This window comes from Canis lupus, chromosome 7, assembly GCF_011100685.1.
Source record: "Canis lupus familiaris isolate Mischka breed German Shepherd chromosome 7, alternate assembly UU_Cfam_GSD_1.0, whole genome shotgun sequence".
Lineage (NCBI taxonomy): Eukaryota > Metazoa > Chordata > Mammalia > Carnivora > Canidae > Canis > Canis lupus.
Genome location: NC_049228.1, coordinates 23,216,786 through 23,243,732, shown reverse-complemented (window position 1 = coordinate 23,243,732; position 26,947 = coordinate 23,216,786). Strand labels below are relative to the sequence as shown.

The 26,947-nt window shown below is 40.3% G+C and overlaps 1 protein-coding gene across 7 annotated transcripts in view; it reads right to left on the bottom strand.

The window, feature by feature from the left end:
- Nucleotides 1–26,387, bottom strand: part of COP1 (COP1 E3 ubiquitin ligase) — a 243,488-nt gene extending 217,101 nt beyond the window's left edge. For 6 of the 7 annotated variants that reach the window (XM_038542423.1, XM_038542424.1, XM_038542425.1 and 3 more), the window contains exon 1: nucleotides 25,640–26,387. In XM_038542423.1, the coding sequence (XP_038398351.1) occupies nucleotides 25,640–26,061 (422 nt within the window). In that variant the 5' untranslated portion in view covers nucleotides 26,062–26,387. The remainder of the gene's footprint in view (nucleotides 1–25,639) is intronic. The other variant, XM_038542429.1, reaches the window with a different exon arrangement.
- Between the last annotated feature and the right edge of the window lie 560 nt (nucleotides 26,388–26,947).

Here is a 26,947-nt window from a genome sequence, read left to right as displayed (position 1 = left end):
GTAAGACAACAATTTATTCAAGAAGCCCTAACAGTCATCAAGCTCAGGAATCCCTGGGTGGCTCAGCAGTTTAGCTCTGCCCCTCTCTCTCTCTCTCTCTGTCTTTCATGAATAAATAAAATCTTAAAAAATTTAAATAAACAAATAAATAGAAAAAAAATAAGTCATCAAGCTTTAAGATGAATTAAATGAGTAAATTAAAATGGCCCCAGTACTTTTACACATCCATAGTCACAAGAGTCCTTAAAGTTCCATGCAATAATGTATATTTTAATAATACAGTATTGCAATATCTTTTTCAACTATCCCTGTACTCAAAAGCACCTAATCCAAATGCTATTTCATTTAGTATTTAAAAAAACTAGCTCCCTAAGTTTATAAATTCCAATTCCAATATCAATAACTCTTCTATATAATGAAGATAGTAAATTATAACTAATACTTAAAATAGTACAATTTAAAAATGATGTATATTAACTCCTTTAATCTTTTCAACAAAGGGTTTGTAGGTACATATTACTAAACACATTTAATAGAAGCAAATTAAGGCACAAAGATTTTACAGTTATAAAGTTAGATGATTACATACACACAGTTAAATGATTATGATTTTCAAACTTAGGTCTATGCTCTTAACCACCATTCTATGCTAATTCCAGATACAATGAGTTAAATACCAAGTCATACCAATATAGTTCTGGCCAACAAAAGGTAGTTATTAATCACAAAGAGACCACTATCTACCAGAAAAATACAAAATCTTATAAAGAGATTTCCATTTATCTTTCTTTTCCTTCTGAAAACTCTGATGAAGTCTCCAGAGAGAAAATAGCCATCTTCTTATTTTTTATTTTTTAGGATTTGTTTGTTTGAGAGAGAGAGTGCAAAAAAGCGGGGGCAGAGGGAGAGAGAGGGAATATATATTTTTTTTTAATTTATTTATTTACGATAGTCACACTCAGAGAAAGAGAGAGAGAGAGAGGCAGAGACACAGGCAGAGAGAGAAGCAGGCTCCATGCACCGGGAGCCCGACGTGGGATTCGATCCCGGGTCTCCAGGATCGCTCCCTGAGCCAAAGGCAGGCGCCAAACCGCTGCGCCACCCAGGGATCCCAGAGAGAGGGAATATAAAAGCAGATTCCCCACTGAGTGCAAAGCCTGACAAAGGGCTCAATCCCAGGATGCTAAATAAGATCATGATCTGAGCCAAATCAAGAATCAGCCACTTAACCGATGGGGCCAGCCAGGCACCCCATAATAGCCATCTTCTGACAAAGATAAAAACCGTAAGCTAGGAATATAGGTTCCTTGATGACACCCTCAAGCAGCTGCATCATCTATGGACCGCCTACCTCTGGACTTCAAATTACATGAGAAAAGTAAATCTTCACTTGTTTAAGGCAGTTTTTATCAAGTTTTCTGTTACTGGCATACATACCCAATCCTTATTAATGATACATTTAAATTATAAAATGAAAATTCACTCATTTCTTCAAGAAAAATTTCCTGGGCATAAATACTATCTTAGAATATGAAATCATAAAAATAGTTATAAAATCCCATGTTGCACAAGCTCAGAGTTTTACCACATATAGTGAGTTGGTTTAGACTGTGTTGGTTTTGTCAGCCTTTACTCTGCTGGATTTAGAAAAAAAGGAGGTCTACTAAACATGGAGATGTGGTAATTTCTCTTTTGAAACAAAGTTCATCTTGTTCCTGCTTGATGGAGTTCAGGCTACAGTACCCTCCTAAGAGCATGTGGATGAGCTATGTAAACTGCTCTGTGAGCCCAGTTTGTGGCTGAAGGGTGCTGAAGAACAGATCTGGGAAGGACAGATTTTACTTTATAAGTACAGTTGGCTACTGGGTGCTCAGGCAGATGTCTTAAAGCTCAAAACCCAGAGTGGAAGCAACATTTACATCTTCCCCTTTTTATTAAAGACCTTTTTTAGAGTAGTTTTAGGTTCACAACAAAATTGAAAGGAAGATACAGAGATTTCCCATATATTTGATGTCCTAAACATATGCATATCTTTTGCCATTATCAACATCACTCACCAGAATGGTATACTTTGCCCCAAAGATGAATTTACACTGACACATCACAATTACAAAGTCCACACTTTACCTTAAGATTCACTCTTCATATTGTACATTCTATGTGTTTGAACCAAAGCATATTGATATATATTCATCATTATAATAAAAAGATTATTTTTCACTGGCCTAAAAATCCTCTTGCTCTGCCTACTCCTCTCTCTCTCCTCGTACTCCTCTCTCTCTCCTCGTGCACAATCACTGATCTTTTGACTGTCTCCAGTTGTGTCTACTTTAGAATGTCACAGAGTTGGGATCATACAGTATGTAGCCTTTTCAGATTGGCTTCTTCCATTTTGTAATATGGCTTTAAGATTTCTCTGCATCTTTTCAAGGCTTGATAGCTCATTTCTTCTTAATGCTGAATAATATTCATTGTCTGGATGTACCACACTGTATTTATCCATTCACCTTCTAAAGAACTCCTTGGTTGCTCCAAGATTTGGGAATTATAAATAAGCTGTTATAAGCATCCAATGGCAGGTTTCTGTGTATTCATAAGCTTTCAACTCCTTTGGGTAAATACCAATGGGTAACAACAAAATTTGTATGGTAAAAGTATGTTTAGTTTTCTAAGAGACCACCAAACTGTCTTCCAAAAGGCGCCAGTACCATTTTTTCATTCCTATCAGCATAGAGCTAGACTTCCTGTTGCTTCCTATTCTCCTCAGCAACTGGTGTAGTCAGTCCTCTAAATTATAACCATTCTAAAAGGTGTATATTAATACCTAATTGTTTTGATTTGCATTTTCCTGATGACATATGATATGGAACATAATGTTTTCATATGCTTATTTGCCATCGATGTATCTTTGGTGAGGTGTATGTTGAAATCTTTGATTCATTTTTTTAATCAGGTTGTTTTCTTACTGTTCAGTTTTAAGGGTTCTTTGTATATTTTAGATAAAAGTTTTTTATGAGATATGTCTTATACAAATATATTCTACTGAGCTGTGGCTAATTCTTCCATTCTCTTAACAGTATCTCTCACAGAGCAGAAATTTTTAATTCTAGGCAGCCCGGGTGGCTCAGCGATTTGGCGCCGCCTTCAGCCCAGGGCCTGATCCTGGAGACCCAAGATCAAGTCCCACATCAGCCTCCCTACATGGAGCCTGCTTCTCCCTCTGCCTGTGTCTCTGCTTCTCTCTCTCTTTGTTTCTCATGAATAAATAAATAAAATATTTTTTAAAAGAAAAGAAATTTTTAATTTTAAAGAAATTCCATTTATTGCTCCTTTTTAAGATCATGCCTTTGGTGTTCCACCTAAAAACTCATAACCAAATTCAAAGTCATCTAGATTTCCCCTATGTTATCTTCTAGGAGTTTTACAGTTTTGCATTTTACACTTAGGTCTGTGATGCATTTTTAGCTGATTTTAGTGAATGGTATAAGGTCTTTATAGATTCATTTTTTTTTTTTTTTTACATGTGGATGTCCAGTTATTTCAGCATCATTTATTAAAAAGACCATCTTCGGGATCCCTGGGTGGCGCAGCAGTTTAGCGCCTGCCTTTGGCCCAGGGCATGCGTGATCCTCGAGACCCGGGATCGAATCCCATGTCAGGCTCCCGGTGCATGGAGCCTGCTTCTCCCTCTGCCTATGTCTTTGCCTCTCTCTCTCTCTCTCTCTCTCTCTCTCTCTCTCTCTCTCTCTATCATAAATAAAAAAATTTAAAAAAAATTAAAAAGACCATCTTGGGCAGCCCCGGTGGCTCAGCGGTTTAGCACTGCCTTCTGCCTGGGTCATGGTCCTGGAGACCCAGGATCGAGTCCCATGTCAGGCGTCCTGCATGGAGCCTGCTTCTCCCTCTGCCTGTGTGTCTCTGCCTCTCTCTCTCTCTCTCTCTCTCTCTCTCTCTCTCTGTGTCTCTCATGAAAAATAAATGAAATTTTTAAAAATATATATTAAGAGCATCTTTGGGGGATCCCTGGGTGGGTCAGCGGTTTGGCGCTTGCCTTTGGCCCAGGGCACGTGATCCTGGAGTCCCGGGATCGAGTCCCACATCAGACTCCCTGTATGGAGCCTGCTTCTCCCTCTACCTGTGTCTCTGCCTCTCTCTCTCTCTCTCTCTCTCTCTGCCTCTCATGAATAAAATCTTTTAAAATCAATTAATTAATTATATTTATATAAATGTTTATATTTATATAATTAATTGTTATTTTTATTTATATATTTATTAAAATATTTATATGTATTTATATATTTATAAAATATAAACTTTTTATTTATATTTATATAAATAAATAAATGGGATAAATGAATGAATGAATGAACCATCTTTTCTCTCTCTTTCTAGTAGGTAGTGACGTTGGTAGAACTCACAACCCAAGGTCAAGACCTGAGCTGAGATCAAGAATAGGAAGGATGCTTAACCGAATGAGCCACCCAAGTGCCTAAAAAAACTCTTTTTTGTATTGTCTTTGCTGCTCCTTTGTCAAAGATCAGTTAACTATACTGGTCTATTTTGGAGTTCTCTATTCTTTACTACTTGATCTGCTTATTCTTTCTCTAATACCACACTGTCAACTACTTATTACAATTACATATGGTATTTTGGTTTAAAAAAAAAAAAACTGTCTCTCTGAGTGAAACTCTGTAGTCCCTACCTACACTGATTAATTTCTAAAACTCAATTGTTACATACACAGTAGCAAATATCCAAATTTTCTACCACAGAAGGTCTAGATATTAACATACCAACCTTTTAAACAGCTCTTCTAATAAAGCATTTTTAAGATTTGAAGAAAAAGATATTTCTGTTCCCTAAGTAAATATGTTTATAAGTTTACGTGAAAATACCATCACATCTCTGTTTCATGCTGCATTAACTGAAGCTCAGAAGCAAGATGCCAAATGTCTTAACAGACTGGTCTTAGTCCAGACTCTTGATTTCTTTTCAGACCATGATCTCAGGGTGGTAACACTGAGCCCTGAGTTGGGCTCCAAGCTTGAGATTCTCTCTACCGCTCCCCCTTCTTAAAAAAATAGTAAGATGTACTATTATACTACTAAAAAAGAAAAGTTTATTCTGCTAAATAAACTATAATAATACTTTCTTACCAGCTAGGAATTTGATTTATGCTTCTCTTTTTTTACGATTTATTTACTTATTTGAAAGAGAGAGCAAGAGCAAGAGAGAGCACAAGCAGAGGGAGAGGGAGAAGGAGAGAGAAGTAGACGTCCAGCTGAGCAGGGAGCCTGATGCAGGGCTCTATCCCAGGACCCTGAGGTCACGACCTGAGCTGAAGGTAGACACTTAACCTACTGAGATACCCAGGAGCCTCTATGCTTCTCTAAAACACTCTTTAAGACTTAAACAAGTCTTATCATGACCCTGTTGTGGAAAAAAATATGCACATGCACATGATTAGAATTTTCCTACAAAATTCTCATTCTTTGGGGTCTAACTTTCCTGAACCACTTTTGACTAAGTCACTGATACCCAGATTTTTCCACACAATATTCTCCACTACTTTGATGAGGTAAAATTTATTCAGTGAATCTAAGACAGAACTAAATGCTATTGGTACTGGGATCTTAAACCAGGTTTACATTTGGCCAGCTAACCTACATCTGACACCAGCTTTAGGAATGTTGCTAAACATGTCTAATTTATACCTCATCCTAGAACCTCCTCCACCCTTCACTCCCACATATAAATATTTAGTTCATAAGGAATAAAACAATAATTCACAATTGTCTCAGAGACTTTCTTCCAGTCTGCTGAAACCTATATTCAAGTTTTGAGGCAGATGTTGTCTGTGTTTATACATCTACATGAAGTGACTACGTGACGCTACCTCCAACTGCCACCCTGCAAATGGGAATTTTTTTTAATTCCACCATATATCATCCAAAAAAAAATATCATCCAGTTTTCAGATATGTCAGAGTATAAAAGAAGAAAAAAGTTCAACTTAGAGTAAAAAAATTAAGACAGGGATCCCTGGGTGGCGCAGTGGTTTGGCGCCTGCCTTTGGCCCAGGGCACAATCCTGGAGACCTGGGATCGAGTCCCACGTCAGGCTCCCGGTGCATGGAGCCTGCTTCTCCCTCTGCCTGTGTCTCTGCCTCTCTCTCTCTCATTCTCTCTGTGTGTGACTATCATAAATAAAAATTAAAAAAAAAAAATTAAGACAAAGTAAAATAAAAGCAAGAGAGGACCCTTGGGTTGGCCAAAGGACAATGTGAAATACAATCAGCTCACTCTGCACTTGTGAAAATTTAACTGCAAGCCGACTTACCCTCTTGCTATGTATATACTTAGAATACTAGAGGGAGAGGAGGGATAAATGAAAAATTGCTTTCAGACACTGGACACTAAACAGCACAGTACTGAGATCTTTGAGGGAAAGAATTTTAGAAATCTACACTGGATTTTTAAGTCTTTGCTGAATACTACTCATATGTACCCAGGGCAAAAACTCTACAAGATCAGTTAAAAATGACCAAGAAACTATAAAATGCAGGGCACTTAATAGAAAACCCAGAAGAGTCATTAGTAGCGGAGCTAAACTAGCTCTAGAAAAAGGACTCACCAGCCATCCTCAAAATAAAATTTTTATAACAAATGCATGTGAATCTATAATTTTCTCAAAATAAAGTTTTATTACAAAAAAATTTAACTTAATTAAAAAATACTCAAAAGGATTAAACTGATCTGCAAAGAACTTCGCTTCCTGCCAGAACAAAGTCCAATAGTCTGTAAAGGAAAAAAATAAAATTCAGCATTTAGTAATGGCAATGTCCATTACTGTCCACTATCAAAAAAAAAAAAAAATTACTAGGCACAGAAAATAGCAGGAAAATGTGGCCCATAAAAAGGAGGAAAACCAGTCAATAGGAACAAAAAATACATAATGGAATTAGCAGAAAAGACTTCAAAACATTTATTACAAATATGCTCCATGATTTAAAGGATCACAGAAGTATGAGGGAAATGGAAGACATACAAAGAACCAGTTAAAAAATACAGTACCTGAAAATACAACAAGAAATATGAATTCATAAGAGAAAGTAAAATGCAATTCCTAGAAATTTTAAAAACCACATCAAATACAAAGCATTACTGACATGGACTCATCAATACGTGAAACACAAGGTAAGAAGTTGTGAATGTGAAGATAGGTCAATAGACATTATCTAAATGAAAACACAAAAAGAAAATAAACAGAAGACAGAAAATCCAATAGCTCTGGTGAAGGTATTTCCATACCCACTACCAAAAACTAAAGGCATTTGATATATCGTACAAACTTAAGCTTGCCAAAAGGTTATCTCTGTCATTTAATTGCATTCAAAAACCAACATTACACAGTCACCTGTGTGGCTCAGTCAGTTAAGCATCTGGCTCAGGTCATGATCCTGGGGTCCTGGGATTGAACGTGTAGGGCTCCCTGCTGAACAGGCACCCTACCCTGCTTCTCCCTCTGCCCCTCTCCACCTCATGTACACGTGTGCTCTCTCACTTTCTCAAATAAATAAAATCTTAAAAAAAAAAAAATCACAGAAGAGATACAGAAAATTGTTTTTTAAATATCACAATTTTGAATTTATTAAAAGACACATCTCAGTTAAGCAAGGGTCATATCACACAATGAGTTTGACTCTCAGGTTACATTTTTAATCAGAGCTGTATTCGTAATGTCCCTAACATTTGTACGCATTGCCTACTTCAAAAACAGCATTCAGAGGCACCTGGATGGCTCAGTGGTTGAGTGGCTGCCTTTGGCTCAGATCCCAGGATCCTGGGATCAAGTCCCACACCAGGCTCCCAACAAGGAGCCTGCTTCTCCCTCTGCCTAAATCTCTACTTCTCTGTCTCTCTCATGAATAAATAAATAAAATCTTAAAAGAAAAAAAAAAAGCACCCAAATTTATTGAATAATACAAAGTATATTACAAACTCTTCAATAAAATTGTAAATACATTGTTTAATCCATGTGTATTGTGGTACTGACACTAATTCTATTACGCTACAACAAATTTTTCAACTATCTCACAGTTCTGGTTAGAACTAACCAAGCATTCAAATCTTTCAAAGGTTAAGTACTAAAAACATAACATTACCAAGATAATCAGAGCAAGGTACAATCTACAGTCATTTAGAAAAATAAATAGTTGTATCTTATCTAAACAAAACCAAAAAACCACTTTCATATTCTGGCACCAAATGCCACACCCTAGCAATTACTACCTGATTCTTTTCAGTAATTTTATAATTTATGTCTCAAAATGTCCAAAACTTGAAATTTTTCTAGCTTCCTCCTCCCCTTTACACCTTTACTGCCATTCAAGTATCCCTAAGCCATCTTCCATTTTCAACTGGCCTCAAAGAATTTCCTTGAAAGACAAGGAAATGGGTGCAAAAGAAAAAAATAAACCTCAAATCCTCCTTTACACCAACATTAATAGCACACCAATGTTCACAGGCAGAACCAGTTTCAGCTTCTGTCCCATCATCACACTCCTTACTACTTTCATTTCATATGATAAAATGCCCTTAAAAAACTTAAATCTTTTTTCAAAAGCAGAGATTAAATTTATCTGGTATTTTGTAAAATGATTTCTCCCTACCTATCTTCATTAAGACCTGTTTGGGGTTTTTTTCTTAAGATTTTTATTTAAAAAGAGACATAGAGAGAGAGAGAAAGAGAGAGAGGCAGAGACACAGGCAGAGGGAGAAGCAGGCTCCACGCCAGGAGCCCGACGTGGGACTGGATCCTGGAACTCCAGGATTCAGGGCTTGGGCTGAACGCAGCACTAAACCACTAAGCCACCAGGGCTGCCCAAGACCTGTGTTTAACATGGTCTTATGTCACATATTTCATGGATAAAGACAGATAAGGTAAGGGGAAAAAAAGAAGAGAAGACAAGCTTTGTAGACTCTGTAATTTATTAATGGAATTGTTTTTTTAAGGGGGCGAGGGGCCCCTGGCTGGCTCAGTCAGAAGAGCATGCATTTCTTGATCTTCAGGTCATGAGTTCAGGCCCCACATTTACTTAAATGAATAAATAAATATATAAAAACTTCCTAAAATTTTTTTATATATTTTATTTATTTATTCATGAGAGACACACACACACACAGAGAGAGAGAGAGAGAGGCAGAGACATACGCAGAGGGAGAAAGAAGCAGGCTCCATGCAAGGAGCCCGATGTGGGACTCGATCCCCAGTCTCCAGGATCACACCCTGGGCTGCAGGTGGCACTAAACCGCTGCGCCACCAGGGCTGCCCCAAAAAAATTTTTTAAAGAAGAAATTTTTTAAAGCGACAAGGGAGACTCAAAGTAGCTATCTGCTAGCTCCAAGGAAAAAGATTTTAAAATGTAGGAGACTACAATGGGCCAGGAAAGAAAGGACACCATGATTAATACAAGTAACAGTCATGAAAAAATAAGAAATGTAGCCAGATCTCTGGTACTCAAACAAAAGAAAAAGTAGCTTAAATCAGGAAACCAAATCTGAAACCAACTATGGTCAAGAAGTGTCACTATTGATTCCTCCAGCATGAAAATTACCCAATACACTCTCAAGCTTGACCTGGATCTTGTTCTAGTCAGATTCCCAGGACTCCTTAAACGAAATATCAATTCTAACTATCATCAGGGACTTGGAATTGGAGAGTTCTAATTAGGTTTGCATACATTTAAGATAGGTGCAGCAATTAAGAGAATTATCTCAGAGCAAACACCAGGACTAGGCCTCAAAGGATCTAGAGGGTTGGGTTCAAGGTGGATCCACTGACTTCACCATAGCAATATGGAATAAAGATCTTCACTAGTGTTCTACCATTAATGTGACTAACAGCTTCTTTTTTCTGCTTCTCAAGGACATGAAACTAAAATATACAGTCCTTCCAATACTAATACTGTAAGTCAAATAGTACAATTCAGATGTTTATTTCAAATTCCTCAGAGAGAAAATGAGTCAGATGTTTACAAGATGAACCACCTAGGTGCCCCCTATGTGGATTTTTAACTTTATTTTTTTAAAGCTTTATTTATTTATTTTATGATAGACACACACAGAGAGAGAGAGAGAGAGAGAGAGAGAGGCAGAGACACAGAAGGAGGGAGAAGCAGGCTCCATGCGGGGAGCCTGATGCGGGACTTGATCCGGGGACTCCAGGATCGCGCCCTGGGCCAAAGGCAGGCGCCAACCCGCTGAGCCACCCAGGGATCCCCTATTTGGATTTTTTAAAGTAACTTTTTTTAAAAAGTGTTTTAGTGATTAAAGGGGCGCCTGGGTGGCTCAATCAGTTAAGCGACTGATTTCAGTTCAGGTCATGATCTCAGGGTCCTGGGATCAAGCTCTGAATTCAATGGCTCCATGCTCAACAAGGAGTCTGTCTGTCCCTCTCCTTTGCCCTCCCCCCTCCCCCCACCCCGCTCATGCTCTCTCTCTCAAATAAATAAATGAAATCTTTAAAAAAACAAATGTTTGAGGGTCACATGGGTGGCTCAGTGGTTGAGCGTCTGCCTTTGGCTCAGGGCTGATCCCGGGATCCTGCAATAAAGTCTCGCATCAGGCTCCCCACAAGAGGCCTGCTCCTCCCTCTGTCTTTGTCTCTGCCTCTCTCTCTGTCCCTCATGAACAAATAAAGTCTTTAAAAATTTAAAAAAAAAAAATTAAATAAAAAAGAATTGTTTTAGTGGCTAAGTTTTATAAATACAGTACTGAATGTAAAATATAATCCAATTAAATTAGCCTTCTGTTCTTGCAACAAAAACCTAAACACTATAAACAACACATAACTCCACATTAAATGCATTCAACCAAAATGTAAAAAGCCAGACCATGACTTTGCTCTGAACTCTATTTTGGCTACTAGTATAGAAGAAGTATACTACTGACTGACCCAAGTTAACTACTGAAGATCAAAATACAAAAAAAAGGGATCCCTGGGTGGCGCAGCAGTTTGGCGCCTGCCTTTGGCCCAGGGCGCGATCCTGGAGACCCGGGATCGAATCCCACGTTGGGCTCCCGGTGCATGGAGCCTGCTTCTCCCTCTGCCTATGTCTCTGCCTCTCTCTCTCTCTCTCTCTCTATCATAAATAAATAAATAAATAATTTTTAAAAAATACAAAAAAAAAAAGATCAAAATACAACCTTTAAAAAGTAATAATAGCCAATAAGCCCATAAAAAGATGTTCAATATCACTAGTCAATATGGGAAAATAAAGCCACAATGAGATAGTTTACCTGCACTATGTTGACTATAATTTTTTAAAAATATATGTTGGTGAGGATGTAGAGAAATTTAAACTCTTGCATACTACTGATGGGAATGTAAAATGGTGCAGCCTCTGTGGAAAACAGTTTGGCAGTTCTTCAAAATGTTTAACACAGAATTACCATATGACTTTAGTAATTATGCTCCTAGGTAAATAATACAGAGCCTGGAGAACATTATATTCAAACAAAAACTTCTACACAAATATTCATAAGAACATTATTCATAATAAATAAAAAATGGAAACAACCTAAATATCCATCACCTCATGAATGGATAAAGCACGGTCTATTGATATAATGGAATATTATTCAGCCATGAAGTGATACACACTACAATACAGATTAAGCTTAAAAACATATGCTAAGCCAGACACAAAAGACCACATATTGTATGAATCTACTTATATGAAGTGTCCAGAACAGGCAAATCTGTAAAGAGAGAAAGCAAATTAGAAAAAGTGAGAGAAAGTGGTTGCCAAGGGAAGAGAAGGGCAATGACTATTTAATGAGTATAGGGTTTCCCCCTGGGTGACAAACATGTTCTGGAATAGATAGTGCTAATGGTTGCACAATACCAGGAATGTATTAAAAACTAGTGAATCGTAAACATTAACTGGTTGCAATGGTGAATTTTATGAGCTATCAATTTTACATTAAACTTTTTAATAAAAGGAATAGGATGCCTCTCATGAATAAAATCTTAAAAAAAAAAATGAATGAAGGACCAAAAAAACATACCATGTCACCACTTATAAAAAGGTGGAAAAGCTGTCTTAACATTAGACCAATTAGATATCACAACAAATATTACCAGGAATAAAGAGGGACATTTGAGAATGAAAAGGATATCAATTCACCACCTCTATTCCTTTTTTTGTTGTTGTTTAAAGATTTATTTATTTATTTATTCATGAGAGACAGAGAGAAAGAGGCACAGACATAAGCAAAGACAGAAGCAGGCTCCTCACATGGAGCCCGATGCGGGACTTGATCCCAATTCCCGGGATTACTCCCTGAACCGAAGGCAGACCTCAACCTCTGAGCCACCCAGGTGTCCCAATTTGCCACCTATAAATGTGTGTGTCCTACTAACAAAACTTCAAAATACACAAAGCAAAAGCTGACAGAATTAAATGGAGACATAACCAAATCCACAATTATACTTGGAATAAAGATTTTAACACTCTCTTTCAGTAACTGATAAAACAAGTATGAGAAACCCAACATGGGCATAAAGAATGTAATACCGGGCAGTCCAGGTGGCTTAGCGGTTTGGCACCGCCTTCGGTCCAAGGCCTGATCCTGGAGACCCGGGATCGAGTCCCACGTCCAGCTCCCTGCGTGGGGCCTGCTTCTCCCTCTGCCTGTGTCTCTGCCTCTCTCTGTCTCTCATGAATAAATAAATAAAATCTTTAAAAAAAAAAAAAAGAAAGAAAAATAAACCCAAAAATTAGTGAGGTAGAAAATGGACTATATAGAAAATCAGTAATAGCAAAACAAGTTAATTTGAAAAGGTTAATGAAATTAATAATCCACTAAACCATTCAAGAAAAAAAGAGAAAACACAAATTACCACTATCAGGAATGAAAGAAGCTGCATTCCTTTAAAATCCCATAAACAATGGGGATCCCTGGGTGGCTCAGCGGTTTGGCACCTGCCTTTGGCCCAGGGCCCAATCCTGGAGTCCCATGTCAGGGTTCCTGCATGGAGCCTGCTTCTCCCTCTGCCTGTGTCTCTGTCTCTCATGAAAAAATAAATAAAACCTTAAAACCTTTAAAACCTTAAAAAAAAAAGGGGGGGGGGGATCACCAGCATCACCCGTGTGATGGGCTGAACTGTGTCCTTCCCCAAATTCCTATGTTGAAATCCTAGCCCCCTAGTACCTCTGAATGGGACTCTTTAAAAACTAGGCCTTAAAGTAGAGATAATTAAGGTAAAATGAAATCATATAGGGATCCCTGGGTGGCGCAGTGGTTTAGTGCCTGCCTTTGGCCCAGGGCATGCGTGATCCTCGAGACCCGGGATCGAATCCCACGTCGGGCTCCCGGTGCATGGAGCCTGCTTCTCCCTCTGCCTGTGTCTCTGCCTCTCTCTCTCTCTCTCTGTGACTATCATAAATAAAAATTAAAAAAAAAAAAAAGAAATCATATATTGAGCCCTAATCCAATGACTGGTGTCCTTATAAGAAGAAATCAGAATAAAGACAACACAAAGATCACAAGATGACCATGTAAAGACACAACAAGAAGGTGACCATCTGTTAGCCAAGAAGAGAGACCTCAGAAGAAGCTAAACCTGTCAATACCTTGACCTTGGACTACTAAAACTGTAGTCTAAAACTGTAAGAAAAAGATTTCTATTATTTGAGTTACCCAGTCTATTATATTATGTAAAGCCTAGCAAACTAATACACTTGATATCAAAACCAAATCATATAAACACATATTTTTTACAAGACCAGTATCACTCATGAATATACAAAGGGAAAAAACAAAACAAAACAAAATCAAAGAATTAATAAATGGGGCATACAAATTGGAAAAAAGTAACTGTCTTGATTTGCAGATGACACAATTGTCTTCTCAGAAAACCCCATAGGATCTACAAAAAAAACCCATTAGAACAAAGTGAATTTAACAATCACAGGATACAAAGTCAACATACAAAAATAAATTTTATTTCATTAGCAACAATTAAAATTGTTAGCAACAGTTAAAAATTGAAATTAAAATAATATTGAGTCCTGCATCAGGCTCCCTACAGGGAGCCTGCTTCTCCCTCTCCCTGTCTCTGCCCCTCTCTGTGTCTCTCATGAATAAATAAATAAAATCTTTTAAATAAAATAATATATACAACACCATCAAAATATGAGATACTTAGGACTAAGTTTAACAAAATACATACAAGTTCCAAGCACTGAAAACTACAAAATCATAAAACACTGCTAATAGAAATTAAAGTCCTAAATAAATAAAGAAACGTACTATGTTCATGGTTCAAAGATTCAGTGTCATTAAGATGTCAAATCTTCCCAAATTGAGTCAGAGATTCAAAGAACCCATAATAGGGACGCCTGCGTGGCTCAGCAGTTGAGCATCTGCCTTCGGCTCAGGATTTAATCCCAGGATCTGGGATTGAGTCCCACATGGGGCTCCTGCATGGAGCCTGCTTCTCCCTCTATGTCTCTGCCCCTCTCTCTCTCTCTCTCTGACTCTAATGAATGAATAGATTAGAAAAAAGAAAAGTACCCAAAAGAAAACCTTAGCATGCTTTTTTGAAGAAATTCGTAAGCTAATTCTAAAATCCACGTGGAGCTCAAAAATAAAAAAATAAATAAAATAAAATCCACGTGGAAATGCAAAGGACCTAAATAACCAAAATAACTCTGAAATACAGGAACAAAATTAAACTATCTGATTTCAAGATTTACTAAAATGATATAGTAATCAAGACAGTGTGGTATTAAAAAAAAAAAAAAAGAAGACAGTGTGGTATTGACATAAAGATAAACATATAGATCAACACAACAAAGATTCCAGAAATAAACTCATACACATAGGGTTAATTTTTAAGAAAGGTTCCAAGAAAATTCACTGAACAAAGATGGCTTTTTCAACAATTAGGTTCCACAATCACTGGTTATCTAACAGAGAGGAAAAATCTTCAACCCTTACCACACATGGTACATAAAAACTAACATGAGGGACGTCTGGGTACCTCAGTGGTTAAGCGTCTGCCTTCGGCCGAGGGCGTGATCCTGGGATCAAGTCCCACATTGGGCTACCTGCTTAGAACCTGCGTTTCCCTCTGCCTGTGTCTCTGCCTCTCTCTCTCTCTCTCTCTCTGGGTCTCATGAATAAATAAATAAAATCTTAAAAAAAAAAATGGGGGATCCCTGGGTGGCTCAGTGGTTTGGTGCCTGCCTTCAGCCCAGGGCATGATCCTGGAGACCTGGGGTCCAGTCCCGCGCCAGGCTCCCTGCATGGAGCCTGCTTCTCCCTCTGCCTGTGTCTCTACCTGTCTCTCTCTCTCTGTGTTTCTCATGAATAAATAAAATCTTAAAAAAAAAAAAAACTAACATGAAATGATCATTTATCTAACCATGAGAAAACTATAAAGCATTAGAAGAAATATATAAGGAAATATTTTGACTTCACATTAAACAACAAATTCCTGGATCAAATGCAATTATTACAAATCATAAAAGGAACAACTGATACACTGGACTTAAAATTTAAAACTTTTGCACTTCAAAAGACACTGTCAAAAAAACAAAAAGGGGGATCCCTGGGTAGCTCAGCAGTTTAGTGCCTGCCTTCGGCCCAGGGCAGGATCCTGGAGTCCCGGGATCAAGTCCTACATAGGGCTGCTTGCATGGAGCCTGCTTCTCCCTCTGCCTGTGTCTCTGCCTCTCTCTCTCTTTCTGTGTCTCTCATGAATAAATAAATAAAATCTTTAAAAAAAAAAAAAAGGTAAGCAACAGATTGGGAGAAAATATTGCAATATATAGGACTCATAAAATACTAGTATCCAGCATATATAAAGAATCCTACAAAAAAAAAAAGAAAAAAAAAAGAACCCTACAACCCAAGACAAACAAGAAAATTGAGCAAAAGAGTAGAACACTTTATAAAACATATGTATGCAAATGAGAAAACAAGCACATGGAAATATGTTCAATGTCATCAGTCATTAAGGCAATCAAGTTATGACAATGAAATACTACTACACACCCAGTACAATAACTAAAATCTTAAATACTGAAAAAAAAATGAAACCCCAAATGTTAGCGAGAGTGAATCTGGGGGACACCTAGGTGGCTCAGTGGTTGAGTGTCTACCTTTGGCTCAGGTCATGATCCGGGGTCCTGGTATCAAGTCCGGCATCAGGCTCCCCACAGGGAAGCCTCCTTCTCCCTCTGCCTATATCTCTGCCCCTCTCTCTGTGTTTCTCATGAATAAATAAATAAAATCTTAAAAAAGAAAAAAAAAAAAAGAATGTGGATCTGGAACTCTTCTATATTACTGATAGAAATGCAAAATGAGGGCAGCCTGGGTGGCTCAGCAGTTTAGCGCCGCCTTCAGCCCAGGGTGTGATCCCGGAGTCCCGAGATCAAGTCCTACATTGAGTTCCCAGCATGGAGCCTGCTTCTCTCTATGCCGGTGTCTCTCTGCCTCTGTCTCTGTGCCTCTCATGAATAAATAAAAAAAAAATCTTAAAAAAAAAAAAGAAATGCAAAATGATACAGCCACTTTTAAAGATAGTTTTGCAGTGTACTACAAAGTTAAACATGTACTTGGCCATACAACCCAGCAATACACTCCTATTTACCCAAGAAAAAAATATACATATTATTTACCCAAGAGATATGAAGGTATGTCCACATGAATACCTGGACATGAATGTTTACAACAACTTTCTTCACAATTGCCAAAATCTAGAAACAAAAAAACTAAATGTTATATCCATATAATGGAATACTATCCAGCAATTAAAAGAAAAAAATTAGGGATCCCTGGGTGGCGCAGCGGTTTAGCGCCTTAGCTCCTGCCTTTGGCTCAGGGCGTGATCCTGGAGACCCAGGATCGAATACCACATCAGGCTCCCAGTGCATGGAGCCTGCTTCTCCCTCTGCCTATGTCTCTGCCTCTCTCTCTCTCTCTCTGTGACTATCATAAATAAATAAAAATTTTTTTTTAAAAATTAGTGGTATATTCAACATTAAATCTGAAAAACATGCCAAATAAAAAAAGTCAGGCACAAAAGACTACATATGGAATGACTCTCTTAATACAAAATCCTAGGGAAGGAAAAACTGCTAGTGTTAGAAAAATCACTACTAGTGTTAGAAAAAATTTGCCAGGTGTCAAAGTGAGGGTAGCAGATAGAGTGCAGAGTGTTGGCTCAATGAACTTTCTAGAGTGAAAAAAATGTTCTAGGTCTTTATTAGGGTTTATTATTATTTGTCAAAACTCACTGAATTAAACTATACAATTAAAACTAGTGACCACCATTGGAGCACCCAGGCAACTCAAGTCAGTAAAGTATCTGCTTTCAGCTCAAGTCATGATCTCGGGGTCCTGGGATGTAGCCCCAAGTTGGGCTCTCTGCTTAGCAGGGAGTCTCCCTCTCCCTCTGCCCCGACCTCTGTGCTCTCAGTCTCAAATAAATAAAAAAAAAAAAAAAAAAAAAACTAGTGACTACTATCATTGTCTATATATTAAGCTGATTTTATTTTATTATTTTTAAAAGATTTTATTTATTTATTCATGAGAGACAGACAGAGAAAGAGATACACACACACAAAGGGAGAAGCAGGCTCCATGCAGCGAGCCAGATGTGGGACTGGATCCCAGTCTCCAAGATCACAACCTGGGCTGAAGGCGGCACCAAACCACTGAGCCACCCAGGGTGCCCAATTAAGCTGATTTTAAACAAAAGCTCCAGCCACTGAATTTCTAAATTAAAGGCAAGGTAATACAGTGGTTAGCTTGAGCTCTGAGCCAGAATGTCTGGATATAAATACTGACACCATCATTATGAACTATATGAACTCCAACAAATTACTATCTACCTTCATTTTCTCATCTACAAAATGGAAATGATAAAAGTATCTATATCAAACAATTATTGTGAAGATTGAGTAGCTAATGTTAAACCACTAGAATAGTGCCTTGCAAATTATAAAAGCTTATACTGGAGCACATATTTTATTAGGAGTATGTGTACCAAGCTAATGGTTATTAGTACAGCACATTCAATTTGGAGTGAACGTGGCATTTATTAATTTTGAGTTACAACTATCTAAAAGAATCCCAAAAATAGTTATCTATAATTTTTACTTAACTCACTTTGTCTCATTAGCTCTATTAAAGCCAAAATGCCCATCCCTGAACTAATACTGAGGCCAGGGAATTGGAATTTCAATACATGAGATTACTTGGGCCTGCTATCATGTATTCCAACTCTGAATTTGAGGAAAATGAGCACTCACCCCAAATCACACAGACAAGGAAGAGAGAAGGATGGAATTCCCAAAAGTTAATACCAGAATTACAATGAACAGAAATCAGACCACCTATTACAACCCACCTTCCTCTCTATATAGAAATAAAGAGGGTACGCCTGGTGCCTCAGCGGTTGAACACCTGCCTTCGGCCCAGGGCATGATCCTGGAGACCTGGGATCAAGTCCCACATCGGGCTCCCTGCATGGAGCCTGCTTCTCCCTCTGCCTGTGTCTCTGCCTCTCCCTCTGTGTGTCTCTCATGAATAAATAAATAAAATATTAAAAAAAAATATTTAAAAAAATAGACAACTCAGTTCATGAAAATTATGAAAAATTAAAGAACATATATGAAAATATAAAGAAAACATGTTACTCATGTTTCTCAAGTAAGAAATATTAGTTGAGATGGTAAGAACCTATACATCTAGAATCTGGCACATACATATGTGAATAAAGAGGGCAAAGAACAAGCAAACTGAACAGCACAGATCGGGAGGGCAAAGAACAAGCAAACTGAACGGCACAGATGGGGAGACACCATATATAAAAACAACTCAAGAATTTAAGAAGCATTTTATTTTGTACGATACAAATCCTAACAGGATAAAGAAAACTACTTCCACCATTAAAGCTTTCCATCCAAGCTACAAAAGCTCTGAGGAAAAGGGTGGCAGGTTAAATGATTATTTAAAACCGAAAGAAAACACCAGTAACAATATACATATGTAAGGAGAAAAAATGAGCAACAAGGTTTAATTAAGGCTTTATTACTTTAATCAATAACAATTTTTTTAGCGGCACCTAGCTGGCTCAATCAGTAGAGCATGAAACTCTCGATCTCGGGTTTGTGGGTTCCAGCACCACATTGAGTGTAGGGATTATGTAAAAAAAACATTTTTTTTAATTTTTAAATAAAAAATAACAACTTTTAGAATACAGTCAAGTAAGTAATGTCTTACTGTCAGGAAAGATTTGTAAAAGGAAAGGACAACTACTAACCAACACATTCTTTACTAATGAACGACTACTTCATCAGTACCTCCCTTTCAGTTTATAGTCCAGAATTCAAGTCAATAGTCTTTCAAATCCTGCTTCATAATCTTCTTTCATTTGCTCTACCATTTGATTCACGTAAGTCTGCTGACAATGATACTGACAATCCATCATCTGATAGCCAGAAAGATCATAATGAACTGCTAAGATATGATATCATTTCCTGCAGAGTATCTTTCGCCATCATTGTCATCCAAACAGTAAGTGCATTATAAGAAAAATTTTCAGTTTGGCAGATTCAAGAAAGATTTTCAGTTTGGCAGATTCAAGGAAGCTTCACTTTGATATTACTACAATAACAACATAATAAATTCTAAAGTTTATTTCAGTAGTTGAATATGCTTTAACAGCTCTTTTTTTTTTTAATTATCTTCATTTTCTTACATTATATCCACTCTTCTGCAGCTGGCTTTTATTTTAAATTTTTTTTTATTTATTTATGATAGTCACAGAGAGAGACAGGCAGAGACACAGGCAGAGGGAGAAGCAGGCTCCATGCACCGGGAGCCCGACGTGGGATTCGATCCCGGGTCTCCAGGATTGCGCCCTGGGTCAAAGGCAGGCGCTAAACCGCTGCGCCACCCAGGGATCCCTAACAGCTCTTTAAATTACATTTAGTCCTACTTATAAACTAGTTGTGGTTCCAAAAGGCCACCTAAATTTTCCACTTACTTTTCTGTCCCAAAGAAAATTATATACCATAATTCAGTAAGTTTCAAATTTTTTCACTCTGATATCCAGTAAGATACACACTGAATATAAGTATGTAACCATACTTATATGGTTATATATACATAACCATACTTATGTAACCATAAGTTCAAAGTTCTCTTTGTAATGACAAGTTATGTGGTATCTCCTGTTTTCACTTTTTGATAGTTTGAAAAACCCAACAGCAACAATGATCAAACAGATTTCATCTTTAGTGCTAAATGTGATTAATAGGTAATGGCTTCCTAGAGAGCTATGTTGAGGACTGCGAGACATGTAAATTCAAAAGAGTAATACCTGCCGTAGTACTAAGAGAAGCAACAATGCCAGGATATGATACTATAATTAAATGACTAAAAGTCTCTCTTCCCATTAAACCCAGAGCTTCCTCAGGACAGTCTATTATTTTTTCTAAAGACTGTATTTGTTGGGCAGCCCGGTTGGCTCAGTGGTTTAGCGCCACCTTCAGCCCAGGGTGTGATCCTGGAGATCCCGGATGGAGTCCCACGTCGGGTTCCCTGCGTGAAGCCTGCTTCTCCCTCTCTCTCTCTCTCTCTCTCTCTCTCTCTCTCTCTCTCTCTCTGTGTGTGTGTCTCATGAATAAATAAAATCTTAAAAAATTTAAAAAAAAGGACTGTATTTGCTTATTTCACAGAGAGAGAGAAGAGAGAGAAAGAATGCATGTGAGCATGAGGGGGTTGGGCAGAGGGAGCAGCAGATTCTCCACTGAGCAAGGAGCCTGATGCAGGGCTTCATCTCAAGACCCTGGGATCATGATCTGAGCTAAAGGCAGACACTTAACCAACTGAGCCACCCAGGCACCCCAGGACAGTCTATTATTAATAGTATGACAGGAGAAAGTCATGTATTTATTAAACAGTATATCTTTTTAATGTAAATCCTACCTATTTTGTATCAGGCAGGTGATCAGAATTAACCTTCCCACAGGGGTTTACAATCTACTTGAAAATACTTATTTCCGCCTCAGGATAACAGACTTGCAGGCATAGAAAAAGTAATTTCAGGTAGTTGGAGAAGCTAATGTAATGGAGAGGCAGTAGTAACTGCTAAAGATGTCATCTTAGACTCATAGTTATTTAAATGGACCATGTAAGAAAAATCAAAGTAACAATGACCTCCTTTAAATTTCAAAGATTTATCCAACTTCAAGCTAAATACTACGCTCTCCTGAACTACAGATTCTCCAACTATAAAACAAAATAATCTGCAACATGGGGCGCCTGGGTGGCGCTCTGTTAAGTGCCTGCCTTCAGCGCAGGTCGTAGTTCTAGGGTCCTGGGATCCAGCCCTGCCTCAGGCTCCCTGCTCACTGGGGAGCTTCCTTCTCCCTCTCCCCCACCCCACTCCTGGTATTCTCTCTCTCCCTCACTCTCTCTAAAATGAATAAAATCTTAAAAAAATAATAATAATAATCTGCAACTTGATATATACTTTCAGTACTTTTTAAGAAAGAAACAGTTAAAACATAAATACCTGAAATGTTCATTAATTCTGCAATTAAATATAAACTGACTTTCAAATATGACATAAGAGGTGAATGCGTGTTACTGAAAATCAGGCTTTTGACTTTAAATCAACTGTCCTCTTTCCTCTTTCAAGAGGAAAAGAACACGTCACTATCCCCTAAGTAGCTTTTCCAAACTACACTATCATTCCAGTCTCCAATTCTGGTACAATCTCTTGCATGTGGACAGGTAAACAGGCAAGAGGGAGTGGTCAGGGATAAAAGTGTAATAATAAAATAACTATTTCCCTCCAAACCACCACATTGAAGAACCACTAGGCTAGGGGCACCTGGTTGGCTCAGTTGGTGAAGCACATGACTCTTGATCTTGGTATGTTTTATAAATTCGAGCCTCGGGTAAGGTGTAGCGATTACCTAAAAATAAGTTCTGTAAAAGAAAAAGGACCACATGTACAAATACATATACTTATAAATTTTCTTTTTTTTTTATTATTTTATTTATTTGAGACAGAGAGAGAAGGAGCACACTGGCACACAAGCCAGGGGAGGAGCAAAGGGACTCAGACTCTGCTTAGCAGGGCTCCAGAAATGGGCCTTGTCTGGATCCCAGGACACTGAGATCACAGCCTGAGCAGAAGGCAGATGCTTAAGCGACTGGACCACCAAGTCACCCCAAATTTTCTAATCCATACAAATAAAGCACAAAATTGAGAACAGGGAGATCTGAGTTCTTTTTGCCACTTAGCTGTCCAATGTGAAACAAAGTTACTTCTTTGTGTCTCAATGGGAATACAATCTATTATATCAAAACTAGAAGCTATCTATAATTTCACAAAATTGTTCCAAGGATAAAATGAAATGTGAAGTATAAATATAAGTTTAAGATATGAATAAGAAATTATCACTATTATTCAAACTTTAGCTTCACTTGGATGTAAAAGCACAGAGTAATTTGGGTTGGTTCACAGTTTGACCTTGAACATAACAAGACCAGACCAACCACCCAGAGCCAATTAGAAATGAAAAAGATTTCCTTGGGGCAGCCCCGGTGGCTCAGCGGTTTAGCGCTGCCTCCAGCCCAGGGCCTGATCCTGGAGACCCGGGATCAAGTCCCACATCAGGCTCCCTGCATGGAGCCTGCTTCTCCCTCTGCCTGTGTCTCTGCCTCTCTCGCTCTCTCTCATGAATAAATAAATTTTTTTTTTTTTTTTTAATTTTTATTTATTTATGATAGTCACAGAGAGAGAGAGAGAGAGGCAGAGACACAGGCAGAGGGAGAAGCAGGCTCCATGCACCGGGAGCCTGATGTGGGATTCGATCCCGGGTCTCCAGGATCGCGCCCTGGGCCAAAGGCAGGCGCCAAACCACTGCGCCACCCAGGGATCCCTGAATAAATAAATTTTTAAAAATCTAAAAAAAGTCATATTCAGGGGATCCCTGGGTGGCGCAGCGGTTTGGCGCCTGTCTTTGGCCCAGGGCGCAATCCTGGGGACCCAGGATCGAATCCCACGTCGGGCTCCCGGTGCATGGAGCCTGCTTCTCCATCTGCCTGTGTCTCTACCTCTCTCTCTCTCTCTGTGACTATCATAAATAAATAAAAATTTTTAAAAAAAAGTCATATTCAAAAATAAAAAAGAAAGAAAAAAAGAAAAAGATTTCCTTGGATCTTGTTTAATCCCTATCTTCTACCCCAGAAGCTTGGCCAAATCAAATCTAGCTTGAGAATTGGGAAAATAGATTTCCATTACTGAATTCTTCTAAATATTCAATCTCACCAGAAAAAGAAATAATGGACTAATGAGATTTTTAGAAAGTGAAACATTCACAATTTTTAACAGAAGACTTTCACTTGGAACTTCCAGGTTAGGACTTGGGAGAGTAGACTGAAATAGTTAAAAATTAGGTGACAGACAAAAATTTTAATGATCTTACCACCACCACTACACCCTCCTTGCAAAAAACAAAAACAAAGAACAACAACAACAACAACAAAAACCAATGCCAACTGCTTATATTATCCTATGGCTCTCTAATTCCCTACAAAATAGTCAATATACAACTCATGGTGCCTGGCAGACAGTTGTGCCAAATAAATATCTGTTGAATAAATTATTGATTCTCTTATTTCTCACATCTTCACTACTATTTCAGTGCACCTATAGGAATGCTGGCATATTTGTTTTCTTTTAACCCTCTAAAAATTAAAATGTGGGGATCCCTGGGTGGCTCAGTGGTTTAGCGCCTGCCTTTGGCCCAGGGCGCGATCCTGAGGATGCGGGATCAAGTCCCACGTCGGGCTCCCGGCATGGAGCCTGCTTCTCCCTCTGCCTGTCTCTGCCTCTCTCTCTCTATGTCTATCATGAATAAATAAATAAAATCTTTTAAAAATAAAATAAAATAATTAATTAATTAAAATGCAAATGGTGGTTAAAAAGACAAATCCAAGCAGCGCGGGTGGCTCAGCGGTTTAGCGCCGCCTTCAGCCCAGGGTGTGATCCGGGGATCCTGGGATGGAGTCCCCACATCAGGCTCCCTGCAGGTAGCCTGCTTCTCACTCTGCTTGTGTCTCTGCCTCTCTCCGGGTCTCTCATGAATAAATAAATCTTAAAAAAACAAAAAAAAAGAAGAAGAAGAAAAAGAAAAAGAAAAAGAAAGAGAAAAAGAGAAAGAGAATTTTTGAAAATCCTCATTTTGTTTCATCAGCTTCTACTTCATCATATGGCACCCTACTTACTGGGTATGAGCATAAACACCTCTTAGACCCACCCATAAGCTAGTTAAATTATTTATAAATAACAATTATAGCCAAGTTTCAATGAGAAACGAATTAATTGTCTCAATCCAGAGTAATGTAAGACCAAAGCAGAAATAGGAGTGAAGATAATTTTACTGCAAGACCTAGAAACTCTAATCAATTATCTTTCCTACAGTTCCATCGTGTAGCCCAATCTTACTTAATGATGCCAACTCACATCATCTTCAACCCTGAGGTAAATCAACTTCCCCTATAATGACAGCGCAAGCCAACTTCCTACTCATGTTCTAAGTCTATCAACAATTTCCTCCAAAAGAAAAGTGCAAAATCCTACCCGTTCTCACTTAACTAGAAGCAATTCCTTTCTCCTACTCCTACTGTTTGGATTGGGTTCTGGATACAAAAACCCAATGAGAAATCCCAAAACACTTCCAGCAAGACAATCCACTCCATCTCTCACTTAATATAGATAACCCAACTCTGCCAGACATCCTAACGGTATACTACTGTGTATCGTTCAAGATGCCAACTATGATGACAAGGTGTCTACTACCTGGCGTTCCTCAGATCGGAAGTTCCAGGGCACTGTAACCTGTTACACAAATGTAGTACAGCTACATCCGACACATGGATGCTGTTGAATAAATGTGGTTCCCTCGCGTCCAAGGCATTTAGTGACAAGTGGAAATTTTTGTGAACAGATTTTTATGACTACAGTAGCCTCAACAGCAGATTTAAAAGTGGCCTACCCTTTGAAGTGGGAGGATATTTATACACACACACACGAGGGATACTGACATGAAATACTACTTCTCCTTAAAATATCCATACCCACGTCTGGAGCACCATCTACCACACTTCCAATAAGCAAATTTGACCAACTCCGTCCCTCGGCCTCCCAGGAAGCTTAATCCTCTCCTTTTACAAGTTCAACAAGAAATCCGGACCGACAGGGTGTCGAATTCACCAGAAAGCAGAAAATTCACCAGAAAACAAAAAAACAAAACAAAAAAAAAAAAAAAAAAAAAGCAAGGCCCAACTTTCCCCGTTTACGCACCACCATTTACCCGACCCTCCTTCTCGGCCCCCTGACGCGTAATTCTTCCTTGGACTCCCCTCACGTCCTCCCCAGCAGCCCGGGCCTCCGCAGTCACCCCCACGTCCTCCGCCGGCCTGAGGGTCTGCAGACGCCGCCCCGGCACCACCTAGACCACCCTCCCGCCGCACCCCGCCAGCCCACACCGCGCAAACTCCTCGTGCCGCGGCGGGCAGGGCGATGCTCTTCCAACTCACCACACGAAGTCGTTGCTTTTGTCCTCGTAGGAGTTGATGAGCCCGTTGCACAGGGGGGCGAGCAGAGGTCTCTTCCGGCTGCCGCTGCCGAGGCCGGAGCTGCTCCCTCCCACGCCGGCGCTGGGCCTGGCCGCGCAGCTGAGCCGAGACTGGCCCGCGGACACCGCCCCGCCGCCGCTGCCCGACACGGCGGCCGCCACCAGCACAGGCCGCGCCGCCGGGCCCCCGAGGCCGCCCGACCCCGCGGCCTGGGCCGCCCCGCCGGACGCCGCCGCCGCCGCCGCCGCCGCCGCCGCCGCCGCCGCCGAAGGGGGCGACGGGGAGGAGGACAAGGACGAGGAGGCGGAAGTCACCGAGGAGGCCGCCGAGGAGCCGGGGCTGGTCCCGGCGGAGCCCGACCCGGCCTGGCGGCTCCCGGACATCGTGCCTCCCCCACCTCCGGCCGGGCGCTCGGAGAGGGACCGCGACCCGCCGCCGCCTCCCTCCCCTCACCTCCCCTCAACCTCAGTGCATCCTGAGGCCGCGCGCCGCGCCGCGCCGCGCCGGGAGGTGGGGCTGAGGAACAATAAAGTTGATCTTTTTTTTTCTTTTTTCTTTTTTTTTTTTTTTTTGTTTAAGGCGAGCACACAGCCGCGTCCGACGGGAGGAGGGGGCGGAGGAAACTGAAACAGCGGAGGAGAAACCACTGCCGCCGCCGAGGCCGCCACCGCCGCGAGCCCCGCCGCAGCCAACCGGGGCGCGCCGAGGGCCGGCCGTGCGCGCGCGCGAGCGGCGGAAGGGGCGGGAGCGGCGGCGGAGACAACCTCGAGGGCGGCTGGGACGCGCGCGGCGCGCCCCCGGCGGCGGCCTAGCAACGCGGGCTGCGCTCGTCCGCAGCCGAGCGGCGGGTGACGTACGGGGGGGAAGGGGGGAAGGGGGAGGGGGAGGGGAGGGAGGGAGGGAGGGGGTGGGGCTGTCCCAAAGGGTGAAAGGGCTGCGGAGAGGGGAATGAATGATAGGGTGGCGCCCGCGCTTGGGAGCTGGCGGGGAGGGGAGCGCGCCGAAGCGACTGCGCACGCGCTCTGGGCGCCGACCCTGGCTGCCGCCCGGGTCGCGGCCCCCCGCTCGGAGCGGCGCTGGCGCGGACCGGCTGCAGCACTGCGTGGGGCGACCGCCTTCCTGAAGGCCGAGACGCGGCTGCAGCCCGCGGCCCGGGCATGGCAGGTGCTTCCGAGTCGCCTTCTGAAGCCTCCGTGGACGCTACGGGAAAGACCCGGGGCTCTGAGCGGCTGAGAAGAGCCCTGCATTGACCCTCCACGAGTCTGGGCC